Source organism: Equus quagga, chromosome 15, assembly GCF_021613505.1.
Source record: "Equus quagga isolate Etosha38 chromosome 15, UCLA_HA_Equagga_1.0, whole genome shotgun sequence".
Lineage (NCBI taxonomy): Eukaryota > Metazoa > Chordata > Mammalia > Perissodactyla > Equidae > Equus > Equus quagga.
In genome coordinates this window covers 2,113,953-2,131,345 of record NC_060281.1, presented here as the reverse complement: position 1 = coordinate 2,131,345, position 17,393 = coordinate 2,113,953, and the positions used below count along the sequence as shown (strand labels likewise).

At 36.6% G+C, this 17,393-nt stretch overlaps 1 protein-coding gene across 8 annotated transcripts in view; it reads left to right on the top strand.

Moving 5' to 3' along the window:
- The window catches only part of FAM135A (family with sequence similarity 135 member A), a 111,343-nt gene that overhangs the window by 16,410 nt on the left and 77,540 nt on the right, over positions 1–17,393 (top strand). For 7 of the 8 annotated variants that reach the window (XR_006885254.1, XM_046639333.1, XM_046639330.1 and 4 more), the window contains 3 exons: positions 1,585–1,674; positions 3,031–3,146; positions 11,733–11,812. Coding sequence is in view for 7 of the 8 variants with exons in the window: in XM_046639333.1 (XP_046495289.1) it covers positions 3,070–3,146; positions 11,733–11,812 (157 nt within the window). In the remaining variant the exon portion in view is untranslated. Of the gene's footprint in view, positions 1–1,584; positions 1,675–3,030; positions 3,147–11,732; positions 11,813–17,393 lie in introns of those variants that run through there. The other variant, XM_046639329.1, reaches the window with a different exon arrangement.

Below are 17,393 nucleotides of genomic sequence, written 5' to 3'. Positions count from 1 at the left end.
AGATCTACACATTTATGGACAGTTAATTTGCGGCAGAGGAGCCAAGAACATACAGTGGAGAAAGGAAAGTCTCTTCAATAAATGGTGTTGGGAAAACTGGACAGCCACATGCAAAAGAATGAAACTTGACCACTATTTTATATCATACACAAAAGTAGACTCAAAATGGATTAAAAATGTGTATGTAAGACCTAAAACCCTAAAACTCCTAGAAGAAAACATAGTATGCTCTTTGACATCAGTCTTAGCAATATCTCTTTGATATGTCTCCTCAGGCAAGGGAAACAAAGGACAAAGTAAACACATGGGACCATATCAAACTAAAAAGCTTTGTACAGTGAGGGAAACCATCAATAAAACAAAAAGTCTGCTGGTTAGGAGAAAATATTTGCAAATCATGTATCTGATAAGAGATTAATATTCAGAATATCTAAAGAACTCATACAACTCAACAAAAAAGACAACCTAATTAAAAAATGGGCCGAGGATCTGAACAGACGTTTTTCCAAAGAAAAATGGCCAGTAGGCACTTGAAAAGATGTTCAAAGTCTCTAATTATTAGGGAAATTCAAATCAAAACCACAATGAGATATCACTTCGCACCCATCAGAGAATGGCTGTTATTAAAAAGACAAGAAATAACAAGTGTTGGAGAGGCTGTGGAGAAAAGGGAACCCTTGTACACTGCTGATGGGAATGTAAATTGGTGTATCCACTGTGGAAAACAGTATGGAGGTTCCTCAAAAAATTTAAAATAGAACTATCATATTATCTTGGTATTCCACTTCTGGGTATTTACCCAAATAATATGAAAACACTAGTTTGAAAAGATATATGCACCCTTAGGTTCATTACCTCATTATTCACAATAGCTAAGACTTGGAAACAACCTGAGTGCCCATCAATGGATGAATGGGTAAAGAAGATGTGGTATATATGTATATACAATGGATACTAATCGGCCACTAAAAAAGATGAAACCTTGCCATTTGTGACAACTTAGTTGGACCTTGAGGACATTACGCTAAGTGAAATAAGTCAGACTGAGAAAGACAAATACTATATGTTTTCATTCATATATGGAAGATAAAGCAACAACAAGAAACAAACACATAGACACAGAGAACAGATTTGTGTTTACTAATAGGGGAAGTGGAATGGAGGAGGATGGAAGTGGTAAAGGGGGACGTGTGTAGTAACAGATGGCAGCTAGACTTTTGGTGGTGAACACAATGTCATATATACGGAAGTTGAAATATGATGTACACCTGAAATGTGTATAATGTTATAAACCAATGTGACCTCAATTTAAAAAAATTAAAAAAAGAAAGTACTCTTTTGTTTATTATTGTGCTTTGAAGTATACACAAGTGAATCCTTAACAAAGATATAATCATTAATGTTGATGTCATTGCAACTGTGAATGAAAACAAATCTCTCAAACTTATTCTTAAGCGTTATGGAGGATATGGATCATTTAGATAAATTGAGTTTATTAAGTAGCTAATGAAGCATAAGTTTCCTTAAAATAGACGTTTTTATGTCTACTATTTTGTTTGAGATGCTATTTTTTCTTTCTCATAGGGGGAATAATATATTTTAAACAAGAATCAGTAATTGGAAGTACAAGATTGGTTGTTTAATAATGTTAAAATGAAGTTTTGATCAGCAGAGGTAAGAATATGTCTTTTTTTTTGCATTTAATTCATGATAGATCAGAATATTTGCTAAAGTTCTATTAAGAGCTATTTCAAGAGCGGTGAAGGGTCTGAGATTTTACCCCGTCTGCAAGATGACAGCCTAGTCTGCCACCGTGCCATGGACGTGGGCAGAAGACAGACTCCTGGGTCAGAGGAAAGGCGACACCTGCACGTGAGCAGGTTGTGTTACAGTAGAGGAACCCTGAGCAAAGGGAACCCAAATCTTCTATAATGGACAGTAAGCCTGCCTGACTTATGCCTCAGGGGGAGGCTTTATCTCTATTACACAGGACAGTAAGCAAATCTATCTCTGACTTCTAAGACAGTTTGGTGAACATGCATCCTTGAAAAATAGTCTGGAACAAAGGCTTGCAAAACACGCAGAAACACAAGACTCTAGAGAATCTTCCTTCAACACTTTCTTCTTCTGAATTGCTTTTTAAAGCATGGATTATTGATAAGGATGATTATTACAGTACTTTTTTGAAAAGATAGAAACCACTGAAATATCCTATGATAGGAGATTGTTTAAATTGTAACATTCACAGTGTAACAGCAATTGAAAATAGTGTTTTAAAACTACATTTATATTGACATAAATGTTCATCAAAAATTAAGTGAAATAAATGGGTTATAAAATGTTCGTGTGGTTCGAGCCACTTTCATAGAAATTGTACAAATGCATATACACATGAAGAATATATACCAAAGTGTCTCTTTCAGTGAATATAATTGTGAATGTTTTCATTTTGCTTGTATTTTTTTTAACCCCTTTGAAAATGAATACTTTATGCTTTTGCAATGAGGGGGAAATTTTTTCTTTTGAAATTTAAAAGTGAATAGTCATTTAAGAACTTTACCTAACAGAGAAAAATCTTCATGAAGTCAAGTGGGGATTAAACAGTATTAATTCTCTTTTTGACTCTGGAGTTGCTTTTATGTGCATTGTAGAACTAGTAGAGAGTAATTAGGTAGCTTAATTTTTCTTACAAAGTTACTATTTTATCTATGATAAATAAAGTCAAGAGTTTCTTTTAGCAATTTGCTGTATTATTTATTATCACATAGATATCATGAAGGGAAACAATCTTAGAAAAAGCATCTTAATAGGACACATCTTAAGTGATAGAGTAGTGCTATTTTAGTAAGTATATTATTAGTATATTTGGTAAGTATAGAATCTGGTGCTGGTTGGGTGCACTGAACTCATTTGCCTTGTTTTTATTTTATGCCTATGTATCATCCTCCGCAGTGTGTTTACACATTAGTGTTTTGTAAGTTGGCTTTTTTGTTGTGCTTCTCACGATTTTTTTCCCCTTCTTTAACCAAGGTGCTGTTACCAGATTTGTCTTCTGAGTATAAATTAAAAATGACTGAAGTTCAAGCAATGGTAGAATTCTCCGTGGAGCTAAACAAGTTCTACAATGTGGATTTATTTCAGAGAGGGTGTGTATTTTAATGTGAAAATTATATATTTTGCATAAGATAAGATGTACTGTTTTCATTTAAATTTAATTACATGCTTTTTTGTTCCTGCATATGTAAGGAGAACAATGAGCTATATTCAAGTAGTTATTTTCTCAGAGAAATTTTATTCTTAAATAGATATTTGAGAATATTCACATGGATTTGATGATAATGCTGGATATGTTTAACATGTGTTTATGAATTTGTAGAGCATTGAGAGGACTGTAATGAAAATGTATAAGATCTCATTTCTGCTCTTTAAAAGCTTATAGTATATGGGAGAAAGAAAATATATACACAAAACAGGTAGGAATACAAAATGATGGACCTTCAATAGTAAATACAGGCAGCGCTCCAGGAATCAGAACAGAAAGACATGTTTCTGGGTCAGCACGTTAGCAAAGGTGTTTGGGAGGGCCAGGATCAGAGCGTGGTGCGATTCAGCTGGGCAGAGGTAAAGCAAACAGCCCTTTAGAGGAGTGAGCACAGCACAAACCAAGTCTTGGAAATAGGAGTGAAGGTGATATTTAAAGAATATTTGGGAGATTGGATATTCTCTGGGAGAACTGCAGAAGAAAAGATAGTGAAGAAAGGAGAGGTTGTTTGTGAAGGACTTTCATTGTCTGCAGAAGAGTTGATGGACACTAGGGATTTGGGTGGACTTCGATGGTTTCTAAGTAAGGATGAAATTGTCCCTGTGTTACAATAAGCGCTTACTAACATGGTGGAGGCTGCGATGCATTAGACTGACGGTCGTGTAGAAGTAGCAGAAGCATAGGGAACAGTTTAGAGGTGCTTGGAGGAACTCAAGATAGAAACCCAAAGGTGTGTACTAAGAGTGGTAGTAGTGGGCTGTGACTAACAGGAAGAGAACGAGGGAGATTTTCTATTGGTTTTTTTTTTTGGCTTAGCCATCTTGTTGAAAAAATAACAACAGCCCTGCCCTACTCTGCTCCATGATGTCTTATCCCTCAGCAGGACAGTCTGGGTTTGTTCTCATGGTAGAGGCAGGAGTCCAAGGAAGAGAGCAGAGGATGCAAGGCCCTTGAATTGGCACACTTGTTACTTCCACTGTGTTCTGTTGGCTAAGCAAGTTACAAGCCCAGGCCGGGAGTCTAGACTGGCGGCTCTTTGGCGAATAAAACTCACTTTAAAACTTTATGGGGTTTCTGTATGTCTGATAAAGTTCTTTCCATGTGCTGAAACCCACACCCGCAATTGTTCTTTGAGATATGACCTCTCTTGATGTAATCACTACAATTTGAGGATCAGAATTCTGTGGGATCATGCCCCTAAACTTTCTAAAAGCCCTTCTGTCAAACTGAGAATGTCTACTTAGACACTGCCTTAATTCCTTTAGAGATCTTAAGAAAGGGATTTACAGCCACACCCCTGATTTGATCTTTGTCCATGGTGGCATTTTATTTTGAAAAACTTTAGGTTTCCAAACCGTTTTATTTTCTGTCCCAGCGAGGGCTGGTCTCTCAGTGCTCCCTCCAGATGCTGCTTGTACGATGACCAGTCTTTCTTAGCTCTTCTCTTTCCTGTCAAACTTTAGTGAGGAGCAACCAGTCGACATTTTCAGCATTCTGCCTGGAAATTAGCTTGCTCAATTCCAGAAGTTTCTTAGGTACATTGTTTAACTTCTGAGTTATTGCTGACAGTATGTTTACCAAAAGTTTCATCACTACACATCATGGGTTGCCATTTTTTAAGTCTCCTATAATTTCCTCATTATTTTTCTGGCCTCTATAGTTATTTTGGTCCCAAAGTCAATGCCACATATTTTAAGTTTTTGTTATGGTGCACACGCCTTCTAAGGTACTAATTTCTGTATTAGTTGTTTGTTGCCACAATGATGCAGCTGACAACAAATACAAAGGCTCGGTGGCATCACGGCAGTAAGCATCTATTTTTACTCACAAGTCTGTGGATCAGCTGAATGGTCCTGCTGACGTGGTCCAGCTTGGCTAATCTTTGCTGGGCTCACTCATGAATTCAGTCTACTGGCAGTTTGGCTGGGTGCAAACAGATGTAGAATGGCCTCCCCTGGGTGGACTCAGCTCTTGTTTTATGATCTCTCATCCTCTACCTTATTCTCACGGAGGAGGCAGGGTCCAAAGAGAGACAGAAACTATGCAAGAAGACCTTTTAAGATCTAGGCTTGGAACTAGTTCACTGTCATCTCTGCCATGTTGTATTGCCCAGCAGGTCGTGAGGCCAGCCCAGATTAAAGGGGTGGGCAGCTACACTCCACTGCTCAGTGGGAGTTGCATCGCAAGAGGTGTGGATATGAGATGGGTGGAAAAACTGGGGACATTTAAAAAATCAATCTACCAAACACTTGAACGTTTTTTGTTATTAATTTCTATGAAGCATTTGGGGGAGTAAATAGTAGGATTTAATGACTGATTCCATGTGGAGGAGGATGCTGGGACGTAAAAAACATTAAAAAATATGTATATAGAGGTATGCTCAGCAAAGAGAAAAATACAGATGAATCAAATAGGGCAGAATCTTTTTAATTGTTGAAAATGGGCAGGGGGTGTATGAGTTCATTGCTCTACTGTTTGCAAATTTGGAATTTTTAATACTAAAAATTTTAAAGGGTAATGCTGAAGTTTTAAATCACGTTGACTTGGACAATATTAGTAATACTGAAATAAGTGAGGAAGTTGGGTGGGATGACTCTTATGGGACGCAAGAGTAGTTCATTTTGATATGTTGAGTTTGAGGAGAGATATGCAAGTGGAGGTAGTTCCTACATAATTGGAGGTTTGGAACTGAGATCAGGATTAAGTGAATTATTGTTCCATTTTATTGTCAGCTGTCATAAACAGCATGTGTACTTGCTGCTTTCATTAATTTTCTGTTACTCTGCAGCCTGCTTTCCCCATCCATTGAGGACTTTGGAAGGATATTGGTGTGTTACTGATCTTTCAAAAATCTAATGATCAGAGGGGCCGGCCCCATGACGAAGTCGTTAAAATTCCACATGCTCTGCTCTGGGGGCCCAGGGTTTGCAGGTTCGGATCCCAGGTGCGGACCTACTCCACTCATCAGCTGTGGTGTGGAGGTGTCCCACTTACAAAGTAGAGGAAAACTGGCACAGATGTTAGCTCAGGGCGAATCTTCCTCCAAAAAAAAACTGGCTGAGATAGTGGGCTTTGAGATATAGTTGATTTACTTGATTTTGCTGCAGATTGGTAGCAGACGTCTGAGATGCACCAGTCTGTGTGCCGCTGTTTAAAGAGCACAGCTTTGGAGGAGTAGCAAATGGTTTCTAGAATGGAGCTGCATTTCATTCATTTCAGAAGGAAGCAAATGAACCAGGTATTTCAAATATTTAGAAAACCTGGTAACTTTGACAAAGTGTTACACATGTGCTGCATATTCTTCAGTAAAGCAAGTGAAATCTTATCAGGCTTTGATTTGTTTCCAGATACGTTTGGGCCAGTCACTAATGCAGCATACTGCTGATCACGAGTAATGAGGGGAAGGTTGTTTGGGTGGAAGTGGAAGGAGCGAGAGTAGTTAGACTTGGTTATTTTCTATTTCACATCTGGGTTACCGTAAAACAGTTTCATTACAGAGCTGTAGCTGCTGCCGCTTTTCCTAGTCGTGCACTGGCACCGGTTCCTCGTCATAAAATGTCCTATTGCAAGGTGAAGAATATATTATGATTTGGAGATAGAGAAGAGCAAGCATATGGATTTAGAAGTTGTTTTCTTTAATTTTAATAATGTTACAAAACCATGGAGCTTAAATCCTCTTAGGAAAGTCATGTAGAACTCCAGAAGCCAGCTTCCATACAACACAGTTTTTAAAAGCTCTGAACAAAATGACCTTAAATCCCTTCTGTTTATGATTGTAAGGTTGTTAAACTCTTGGAAAGTTTATAGTTTGATTAAGAAGGACTGTCAGCTGAAAGAGTCAGAAAATGTCCCGCTGAATTTTTGGATCATTGACATTGATTACAACCTTGGAAAAAATGATCTCTTGTCTATAGTGTCATGTATATGTTGTATAAAGTTCACAAATTGAGGACTTCTGATTAAATAGTGGTGATTGAGGCTCACAAGGAACTACCTCAGGTTTTCTTTAAGACCTTCAAAACTAAAATTGTCCTTTTCTTCAGAAAGATAAGAACTGAGAATACTGTCTAAGTAGTTCATCAGTTTCTCAGCTTTAGACGAATCCACCACTCTGTAGTCAGCAAAGTTAGTTTTCTCACTATAGTTTACATCAATTATTAGAACATAAAGGTTGCTCTCATTGCATGCCCTACCTCATTCTTTTTACCAATGCCATGGTGCAGGTGGGTCTAACCTGAATCCGCATTTTACAGACGGAGCACAAGCGTGTTAGGTTCAAGGGGCGAGTAGGTTGTGCCTCTGTAGGAGCCATTTAATTTGGTTTCGGAGGTATGAAAAAAGCAGTTGTGAACATCATAGTTGGCAATGTGGACTCTTCCGTTTTTTGTTCTCACAACCGGAAACTCATTTTGTTTTTGTTTTTGCCATTTTTTGGCTTGTTTGAGAAAGGGTGTCTTTGCATCCTTTGAAAAGAGATCGTAATGATGGGTCGTGACAGTCACTGACGGGGTTGACAGTGATTGGCTAGCCCAACGATTAGCTAGAACTAGCCTTGGACGCACCTTGTTTGAAGTATAAATAGAGGAAATCAAATTAGGAGCTGTAAAAAAAGATCTGTAGAGAAAACAAAAAAATAGTTTAATATTACTTAATTAAGTAGAAGAAAATCTTCGCATTAAAGAACAATGTGTTGTTGTGAGAAATGTCTACACGAAAATCCAAGCATACTGACGTGACAAATGCAGCAGAAACCCCCGTGGAAAGAGAAACATGGAACATGGCACTCAGTTTGCCAGAGTGGACCAGCACGTGCCCTCGGGTCAGAAGCAGCTCCACTGCTTTCCGACCTCACTGCGATTGTGTTTGATAATTTCTGCTCTCTTGTCACCACCTCAATTATTTTATAATGATAGGTTTTTATATTTTATTTGGCAATCTTAGTGGGTTTTTTTAGCAAGAAGTTGTTTCTGAATAACCTAGCCCACCACAGCCTTAAAAAGAAAATGTTTTGGGACCAGCCCAGTGGCGCAGTGGTTAAGTTCGCGCACACTGCTTCGGTGGCCTGGGGTTCACGAGTTCCGGTCCTGGGCATGGACCTACACACAGCTCATCAAGCCGTGCCGTGATGGCATCCCACATACAAAATAGAGGAAGATTTCCACAGATGTTAGCTCAGGGACAGTCTCTTTCAAGCAAAAAGAGGAAGATTGGTAAGGGATGTTAGCTCAGGGCCAATCCTCCTCACCAAAAAAAAGAGGAAAGGTTTTATCCTTTGTTTTTTAAATTTTATCTATTTGACTAAATTATTAATTATTAAATTAACATATGCACATTTTAAAGTTGTTCATTTTTAAATATTTATACCTTCAAGGTACATGGTTCCTGTGCTTCAGAAGTTTGAAATGAAGCATCTGTCAATTGTTTATTCTGAAGCTTTTATATAATTTACCTGTCTATTTAAAAATATCAACGTTTCGCTTATCTTTTTTTCCCTAGCACCTAGCCTTGTGCCTGGTGTGTAGGAAATCCTTAATAAGTATTATTATTATGATTATATTATTGCCAGTACTACTTGAGGTTCCTCCCTCTGAGAGGATCGGACTTCCCACTGTGTTGAAGTTAGGCTTGGCTAAGTGGTTTGCTCTCTCTCATGAAATATGAGAGGATTGTTGTAGGCAGCTTTCGAGGGGAAGCTTCTAGGGCCAGTGCGTGTGTCCGCCATAGCGTTGCTCCCTCTGCCCTGAGAACGTACTTCGGAGATGGCTGTGCTGTGTGTGTCAGGGCCCTGGAACAGACATGTCATGGAGGAGACGGGCAACTGGACAGCCAGGCACCAGTTTCACGAGCATGAAATAAACTTTTGAGATCTAGGGGTTGTTTGTAATTGTGCATAACATAAGAAAGCAGACACATTCCTCATGCCATGAGAATTCATTGTCATTGTCCACTTGTTCACTGTCTTTATATACGTAGGTCTTTTTTTTTTTTTTTTAACATTAGGTCATGGTTCCATTCCTAATCTTTTGATAGTTTTATGCTACCCTTATACTCTGATTTTATCTATTGTGGTTTATGCTTTTTAAGTATTGTTAATTCTTTGCTCTCTGTATTATATCTGCTTAGTTTAGTAATTGTGAGTGAATATTTGTGATAAATCTAATAAAGACATAACAATTTGACTCTGTGTTCAAGTAATGTAAGAACAGTCTTCATTCTTTCTGATTCATTACAAAGGCGGGATCTTTACTTGTTTTCATTTGTTTGTTTTTATTCAGTTTATTTAAACTAAAACTAACCGAAAAATAGGTCACCGATTTCTCCCACCCCACCCCTAGCTTCTGGCAACTACCAGTCTATTCTCTGTATCTGTGACCTTAGTTTTTTCTTTTTTCTTTTTTTAGATTCCACATATAAGTGAGATTACATGGTATTTGTCTTACTCTGTCTGACTTATTTCATTCAGCATAATGCCCTCAAGGTCCATCCATGTTGTTATAAATGGCAATATTTCATTCTTTTTGTGGCTGAATAATATTCCATTGTATGTGTATACCACAGCTTCTTTATGCGCTCATCCTTTGGTGTACACTTAGGGTGTTTCCGTATCTTGGCTACTGCCAGTAATGCTGCAGTGAACATGAGGTGCATATATCTTTTTGAATTAGTGTTTTCATTTTCTTCTGATAAATACTGAGAAGTGGAATTGCTGGATCATGTGATAGTTATATTTTTAATTTTTTGAGGAACCTCCATACTGTTTTCCCTAGTGGTTACACAAATTTGCATTCCTAGCAATAGTGCACAAGGGCTTCCTTTTCCCATATCCTCACCAACACTTGTTATTTTTCATCTCTTTGTTAATAGCCATTCTAACAGGTGTGAAGTGATACCTCATTGTGGTTTTGATTTGCATTTCTCTAATAATTAGTGACACTGAGCATCTTTTCATGTAGCTCTTAGCCATCTATATGTCTTCTTTAGAAAAATGTCTATTCAGATCTTCTGCCCATTTTTGATTGGATTATTTGGTTTTTTAGCTTTTCAGTTGTATGAGTTCTTTATATATTTTGGATGTTAACCCCTTATCAGATATATGATTTGCAAATATTTTCTTCTGTTCAGTAAGTTGCCTTTTCATTTTGTTGATGGCTTTGTTTGCTGTGCAGAAATTGCTTAGTTCGATGTAGTCCCACTTGTTTGTTTTTGCTTTTGGTATCAGATTCATAAAATGATCACCAAGACATATGTCAAGGACCTTACTGCCTACCTTTTCTTCTATTTCACTTAATCTTTAGTTAAAATTCTCAGCACATGGAGTTGAAGAGTTCCTAGGAAACTGCTCACCTCTTGGTCCAAGGCTCTTGCTGATTCTACTTTGATTTTTGTTCCTAGTCATCTCATGTTTTCAAGTTGCCCTCCTCTTAATCTCAACTAATCGTCTCTCTCTGTGGAGTTTTACCATGTCCCTTTAAGGCCAAATCGTGACTTTAAAGTTTCTAAATTTAATTGACTACCCTTTCATTTACTCTTCTTTCATTCTGGCTTTGTGACTTGTTGTGACTTGGCCATATCTTTTCTTCAAGGGACACACCTGCCTAGAAATAATAATGATAGACGTATTTATGTATTTTAAGCTTTGTATTATTTACAAATTTAATAATTTAAACTACTATCTAGGAGATTATTAAAGAAATATAAACATTATTCAACTTCCCAGGGCACATCTAAACTCATCCTTGATTTAAACATCTCAATTTAGCTTATAGTGATTGTGTGTATGTGTAGATATGTGTCCTCCAGTACATACACAGATGTGCAGTGTAATGATGCTAAAACACAAAGATAATGTTTTTAGCTCATTTTTTTCCCTATTTAAACTGTTATTATTAATGACTGGTAGATTTTTAAATATTATTTATATATGTAGTATTTTTAAATCTTGTAGAATAAGCAAGTGAAAGTACATAAACAGATAGCTCTGACCTTGAAAAAATGCTGAATTCTTTAAACCATATACATTCTTCATATTTTGTCATTTATAGTATGAAACCAATTTTTAAAAACCACTTATAATTCTCTATTTTCTCAAAATTATGCTTAAGAATAATTTATCTTTATTATTTTTTAAAAGAAAAAAAATGGATAAAACCAAGTTAAGCAGTGAAACACTTAGGTGCCCTACCGACTTCTCGGGTTGCTATGACCTTCTCTCGTTTAAGTAAGAAGTACTGTATGTGTTTCTTCTCTCTCTCTCAGTCATCCATCCCTGCTGTTTTCCCTCTGGGCTTTATGTCGTGCTGGTACTTGATCTGCGGATCTGACATGTCAGTTTCTACTGGTAGTAAATATTATGAGAGACTGATAGAAGCAGACCCACTTTATTATTTTAATACATACAGATTTGTATAGAAATTGGAGTCTTGCATATTTTAAAAATATGTTTTGGAATGACGTCTTTGTTTTGCTTTAGTTTTTACCAGATTCGTGCATCTATGAAGATTCCACCGAGAGTTCCCCACAGAGTAGAAGCTCGTTTGTTACATGCAGCAGGTAAGCCAAGGAATACTTTCAACTTGAAAATCTGAAGCAACATTGTAATGGCCAATAAATTACTTTTCATAATTATTTTTATCTTTTTAATTAGAAATAGAAGATATCAAAGATCATCATTATTATACTTCTTATGAGAGTATATATGAGGCCTCAGTAAAACCAGTTTGGTTGTAGGTTCCTTGTCTCCCTCTTAGGTTTCTTACAATGAGCAAATGAAAGAATATATGTGAAATTTCCATGAAAACAAGCAAAAGTAGCAGTGGTATCAGTTATATCATGTAAGATGTAATTTTTAAAAATACACAGTGAATGTGGACACATAATTTGATGTATGATTACAAAGGTGTTTTTTTCCCCTGCCCTCTTCTCCACAAAGCCCCCCAGTACATAGTTGTATATTCTAGCTGTGAGTGCCTCTGTTTGTGCTATGTGGAACACCACCTCAGCATGGCCTGATGAGCGGTGCTAGGTCTGCGCCCAGGATGTGAACCAGTGAAACCCTGGGCCACCGAAGCAGAGCACATAAACCCAACCACCTGGCCACGGGGCCAGCCCCCTTTTTTTCTTTTTCCTACAAAGGTGTTTTTTTGGTAAAGTCTTATAGTATGCCTTTTGGGAATATTTCTTTAACCACATTTTTTTTTCTGGGTTAACTACTCTAATTAGAAAACAAAGAGCCAGAAGGCAACATAAGGATGTATAAGTAGATATGTTATCGCAACTCTGTTATTTACTTATTTACTTATATTCTGCAGAGAGATACCAGCATTAAAGTGTTTGAGCCAAGCCTGGTGCCCCCGATGTAGTCAGTGGGCATTTTTTCAGCTTTCCTGATACAGCATACTCTGTTTTATTTTATGCAGTTAGGAAATTAAATGGTTAATGAAACATCTAAAGAGTTATCATATATGTCTAATATAAGTTACTGGTTTTCAAAGCATCATGAAATAATAAAATACACCTAACACTAAAGGTATGCTGGACATAATTCAATCCATTTTTGAAATTTGAAGGAAGATGTTCTGGAAATTTGAAGTGTTTAGGGCTATCTTTGTAGCATACTGTGGATACTGAAATGCTGGTTAGTCTTAGGTTTTGATGAGTTGTCCATAATGGAGAGTTTCCTCCAGCTTCCTGAAGACCGTGAGAATGCTCAGGGAGCCCTGTTGCTCATGGCCAAAAACAGGAACATTCTTTCTTTTAGAAAGGAAAAAGTTTTTTCTTCTTGGCCTTGCTTGCATGTTAAAGTGTATGTTTGTTGTCAGTAGGTCTTTTCTAAGTCTACTTTCTAGGAAACATAGTGGTTGAAGCAACGAATGTTACGAGATAGACTCGGTGCTTCCTTTTGAACTTCCTTAATCCAGTAAATGTCTTCCTCTGTTGTGTCTCCTCAAGTTGACAGTTGAAAAAACTAGAGAGACTTTCTTTTTTCTGGATTCCCTTTTATTTATTCTTTCAGCTTTATTGAGGAATAATTGACAGATATAATTGTGTATATTTAAATTATACAATGTGATTTGACATATGTATACATTGTGAAATAATTAGCACAATCAAGATAATTAGCACATCTCTCACCTCACATAGTTAACTCTGTGTGTGTCTCTGTGTGTCTGTGTGTGTCTGTGTGTGTGTGGTGAGAATGCTTAGGATCTACTCTTAGCAAATTCCAAGGATACAGTACTTTATTATTAACTGTAGTCACCATGTGGTGCATTAGATCCTCAGAACTTATTCATCTTAGAGCTGAGAGTGTGTACCCTTTTATCTACATCTCCCCATTTCTGTCACCCTCCAGCTCCTGTCAGCCACCATTCTACTGTCTGTTGCTCTGAAATCGACTTTTTGTTTTGTTTTGTTATGATGTGTAAGTGATTCCATACACTATTTGTCTTTCTCTGTCTGGCTCTTTCACTTAGCTTAATGCCCTCTAGCTTCATCTATATTGTTGTAAATAGCACAATTTCCAGATTTTTTTATGGCTGAGTAATATTTCATTGTGTGTGTGTGTGTGTGTGTGTGTGTGTGTATGTAACACATTTTCTTTATGTCTTCATCTGCTGACAGGTTATTTCCATGTCTCGGCTATTGTGAATAATGTGGCAACAAACGTGGTAGTGCAGATATTCCTGGAGACACTGACTTCATTTCTTTCAAATATGTACCAGGGAGTGGAATTGCTGGATCATATGGTAGTTCTCTATTTAATTTTTTGAGGAACCTCCATACTGTTTGAAGTTTGGAGGAACTTCCATAGTGGAGGAACATATGGAAGTTTGAGGAACTTCCATAGTGGTTGTACCAATTTACATTCCCACCAACAGTGCACAAGGGTTCCCTTTTCTTCACATCCTCACCAACACTTGTTATCTTTTGACTTTTTGATGATAGCCATTCTAACAGATGTGAGATGATATCTATTTGTGGTTTTGGTTTGCTTTCCCTGATGATTAGTGATAGTGAGCATCTTTTCATGTAGCTGTTGGCCATTTGTGTTTCTTCTTTAGAAAAATGTCTATTCAGATTCTCTGTCCATTTTTTAATTGGATTTTTTTATGCTATTGATTGTATGAGTTTTTTAATACTTTGGATATTAACCCCTTATCAGATATGTGATTTGCAAATATTTTCTCCCATTCAGTAGGTTGCCTTTTCATTTTGTTGATTGGTCCTTTGCTGTGTAGAAGGTTTTTAGTTTGGTGTAGTTCCACTTGTTCATTTTTGCCTTTGCTTTTGGTATCAAATCCAAGTAGTCATTAACAAGACTGATGTCAAGGAGCTTTTCTTCTGGGAGTTTTATGGCTCCAGGTCTTACATTTAAGTCTTTAATCCATTTCCACTTAATTTTTGTGAGTGGAATAAGATAGGGGTACAGTTTCAATCATCTGTGTGTGATTATCCAGTTTTCCCAGCATCATTTATTGAAAAGACTATTTTTTCGCCATTATGTGTTCTTGGTCCTTATCAAAGATTAGTTGACCATATCTGTATTGGGTTTATTTCTGGGCTCTATATTCTGTTCCATTGGTCTATGTGCCTGTTTTTATGCCAGAACCATACTGTTTTGGTTACTATAGCTTTGTAATATAGTTTGAGAACAGGAAGTATAATGCGTTCAGCTTTGCTCTTTTATTCTTAAGATTGCCCTGGCTAGTCAAGGTCTTTTATGGTCTCATATGAATTTTAGGATAATTTTTTCTGTTTCTGTGAAAAATGCCATTAGAATTGTGATAGGGATGGTGTTGAATCTGTAGATCACTTGGGGGAGGGTGGACATTTTAACAATATTAATTCTTCCAATCCAGGAACACGGGATATCTTTCCATTTATTTGTGCCTTCTTTAGTTTCTTTCATCAATATCTTACAATTTTCAGCATACAGGTCTTTTATCTCCTTGGTTAAATTTATTCCTAAGTATTTTATGTTTTTAGGGCTATTGTAAATGGGATTGCTTTCTTGATTTCTCTTTTGAATAGTTTCTTATTAGTATATAGAAGTGCAACTGATTTTTGTATGTTGATTTTGTATCCTGCAACTTTACTGAATTCGTTGATTAGTACTGACAGCTTTTTGGTGGAATCTTTAGGGTTTTCTACATATAAAATCATATCATCTGCACAGAGAGATAATTTTATTCTTCCTTTCTTGTTTGGCAAACTGCTGTGGCTAGTACTACTGTGTTGAATAGGAGTGGTGAGAGTGGGCTCCCTTGTCTTGTTCCTGACATTAGAGGAAAGCTTTTAACCTTCCACCATTGAGTATGATGTTAGCTGTGGGCTTGTCATATATGACCTTTATTATGTTGAAGTACATTCCTTCTATGCCTAATTTGTTGAGAGTTTTTATCATGAAAGTATTTGAGTTTTGTCAAATGCTTTTTCTGCATTTATTGGAATGATCATATGATTTTTATCCATCATTCTGTTAATGTGCCATATCACATTTATTGATTTGTGTATTTGGAACCACCCTTTTATCCCAGGGCTAAATCCCATTTGATCATAGTGTATGATTCTTTTAATGTGCTCTGGAATTCAGTTTGGTGGTATTTTGTTAAGGGTTTTTGCATCTATGTTCATCAGGGATATTGGCTTGTAATTTTTTTTCTTGTAGTGTCTGTGTCTGGCTTCCATCTCAGGGTAATGCTGGCCTTGTAAAATGAATTTGGAAAGTGTTCCTTCCTGATCAATTTTTGGAAGTTTGAGAAGAATTGGTATTAATTCTTCTTAAATGTTTGATAGAATTCATCAGTGAAGCTGTCTGGTCTTGGGCTTTTATTTTTTTGGAGATTTTTGATTACTGATTCAATCTCCCTACTCATTATTGGTCTATTCACATTTTCTGTTTCTTCATGATTCGGTCTTGGTAAGGTGTATTGTCTCTAGGAATTTATCTGGTTATTTCTAGGTTATTTGTTGGTGTATAATTGTTTATCATAGTCTCTTATCCTTTGTATTTCTGTGGTGTTAGTTGTAATTTCTTCTCTTTCATTTATAATTTTATTTGTCATCTCTTTTTTTCTTAGTCTAGCTAAAGGTTTGTTTTTGTTTATCTTTTAAAAAAAACAGCTCTTAGTTTTGTTCATCTTTTTTATTGTTTTTCTTATCTCTGTTTCATTTGTTTGCACTCTGATCTTTGTTATTCCCTTCCTTGTGCTAACTTTGGGCTTAGTTTGTTCCTTTGCTAGTTCCTTAGGTTATGAGATCTTTCTAGGTCATTTGTATGGCAGAAATATTACATGTAATTAATATCATTTATGAAATAATGTTATTTTGACATTATGACAAGTAAGTATTTCAGAAATACCCAAATAGAGTACCTTTTTTTAAATGCCTTTTCCTGGGCACTGTGATTTTGGTTTTTATTAGTTATAAGTCCAGATTTAGTCATTGTTGCTACCAATTTAGTTTCTAGTTTCTGATACTATGAACTGTGTTTTATTGACTATGACCTGTCAGTGATCTGATAGTTTACTAGTGTATGGAAAGGAAGTATCTTTTAAAAATAAGATGTTGGGGCCCGGCCTGGTGGCGCAGCGGTTAAGTGCACACATTCTGCTTCTCGGCGGCCCGGGGTTCACTGGTTTGAATCCCGGGTGCGGACATGGCACCGCTTGGCTGAAAGCCATGCTGTGGTAGGCATCCCACGTATAAAGTAGAGGAAGATGGGCATGGGTGTTTGCTCAGGGCCAGTCTTCCTCAGCAAAAAGAGGAGGATTGGCAGTAGTTATCGCAGGGCTGATCCTCCTCAAAATAAATAAATAAATAAATTGTTTATGGCAGACACCAGTATTTAAAAGAGAAGCCTGGGCTTAGAAAACAGTAGACTTCCATAATATATAATTTTAGCTTATATGTGAAAACATTATTTATGTGTGTATTTTTATAGCATTGTACCAGAACATTTTTAAAATGTTGCATGCTTTTTAATTAAATTATCGCAGCAAAAATGGCAAACATAATAACTAGATTTTGGACAGAAGAAGAAAAAGATATATAAAATTTCTCTCATACTTTTTTCTTACTCTTTCAAGACAGCAAACTTTTGTCTGTCATGTCTAAAATATAATACCTAATA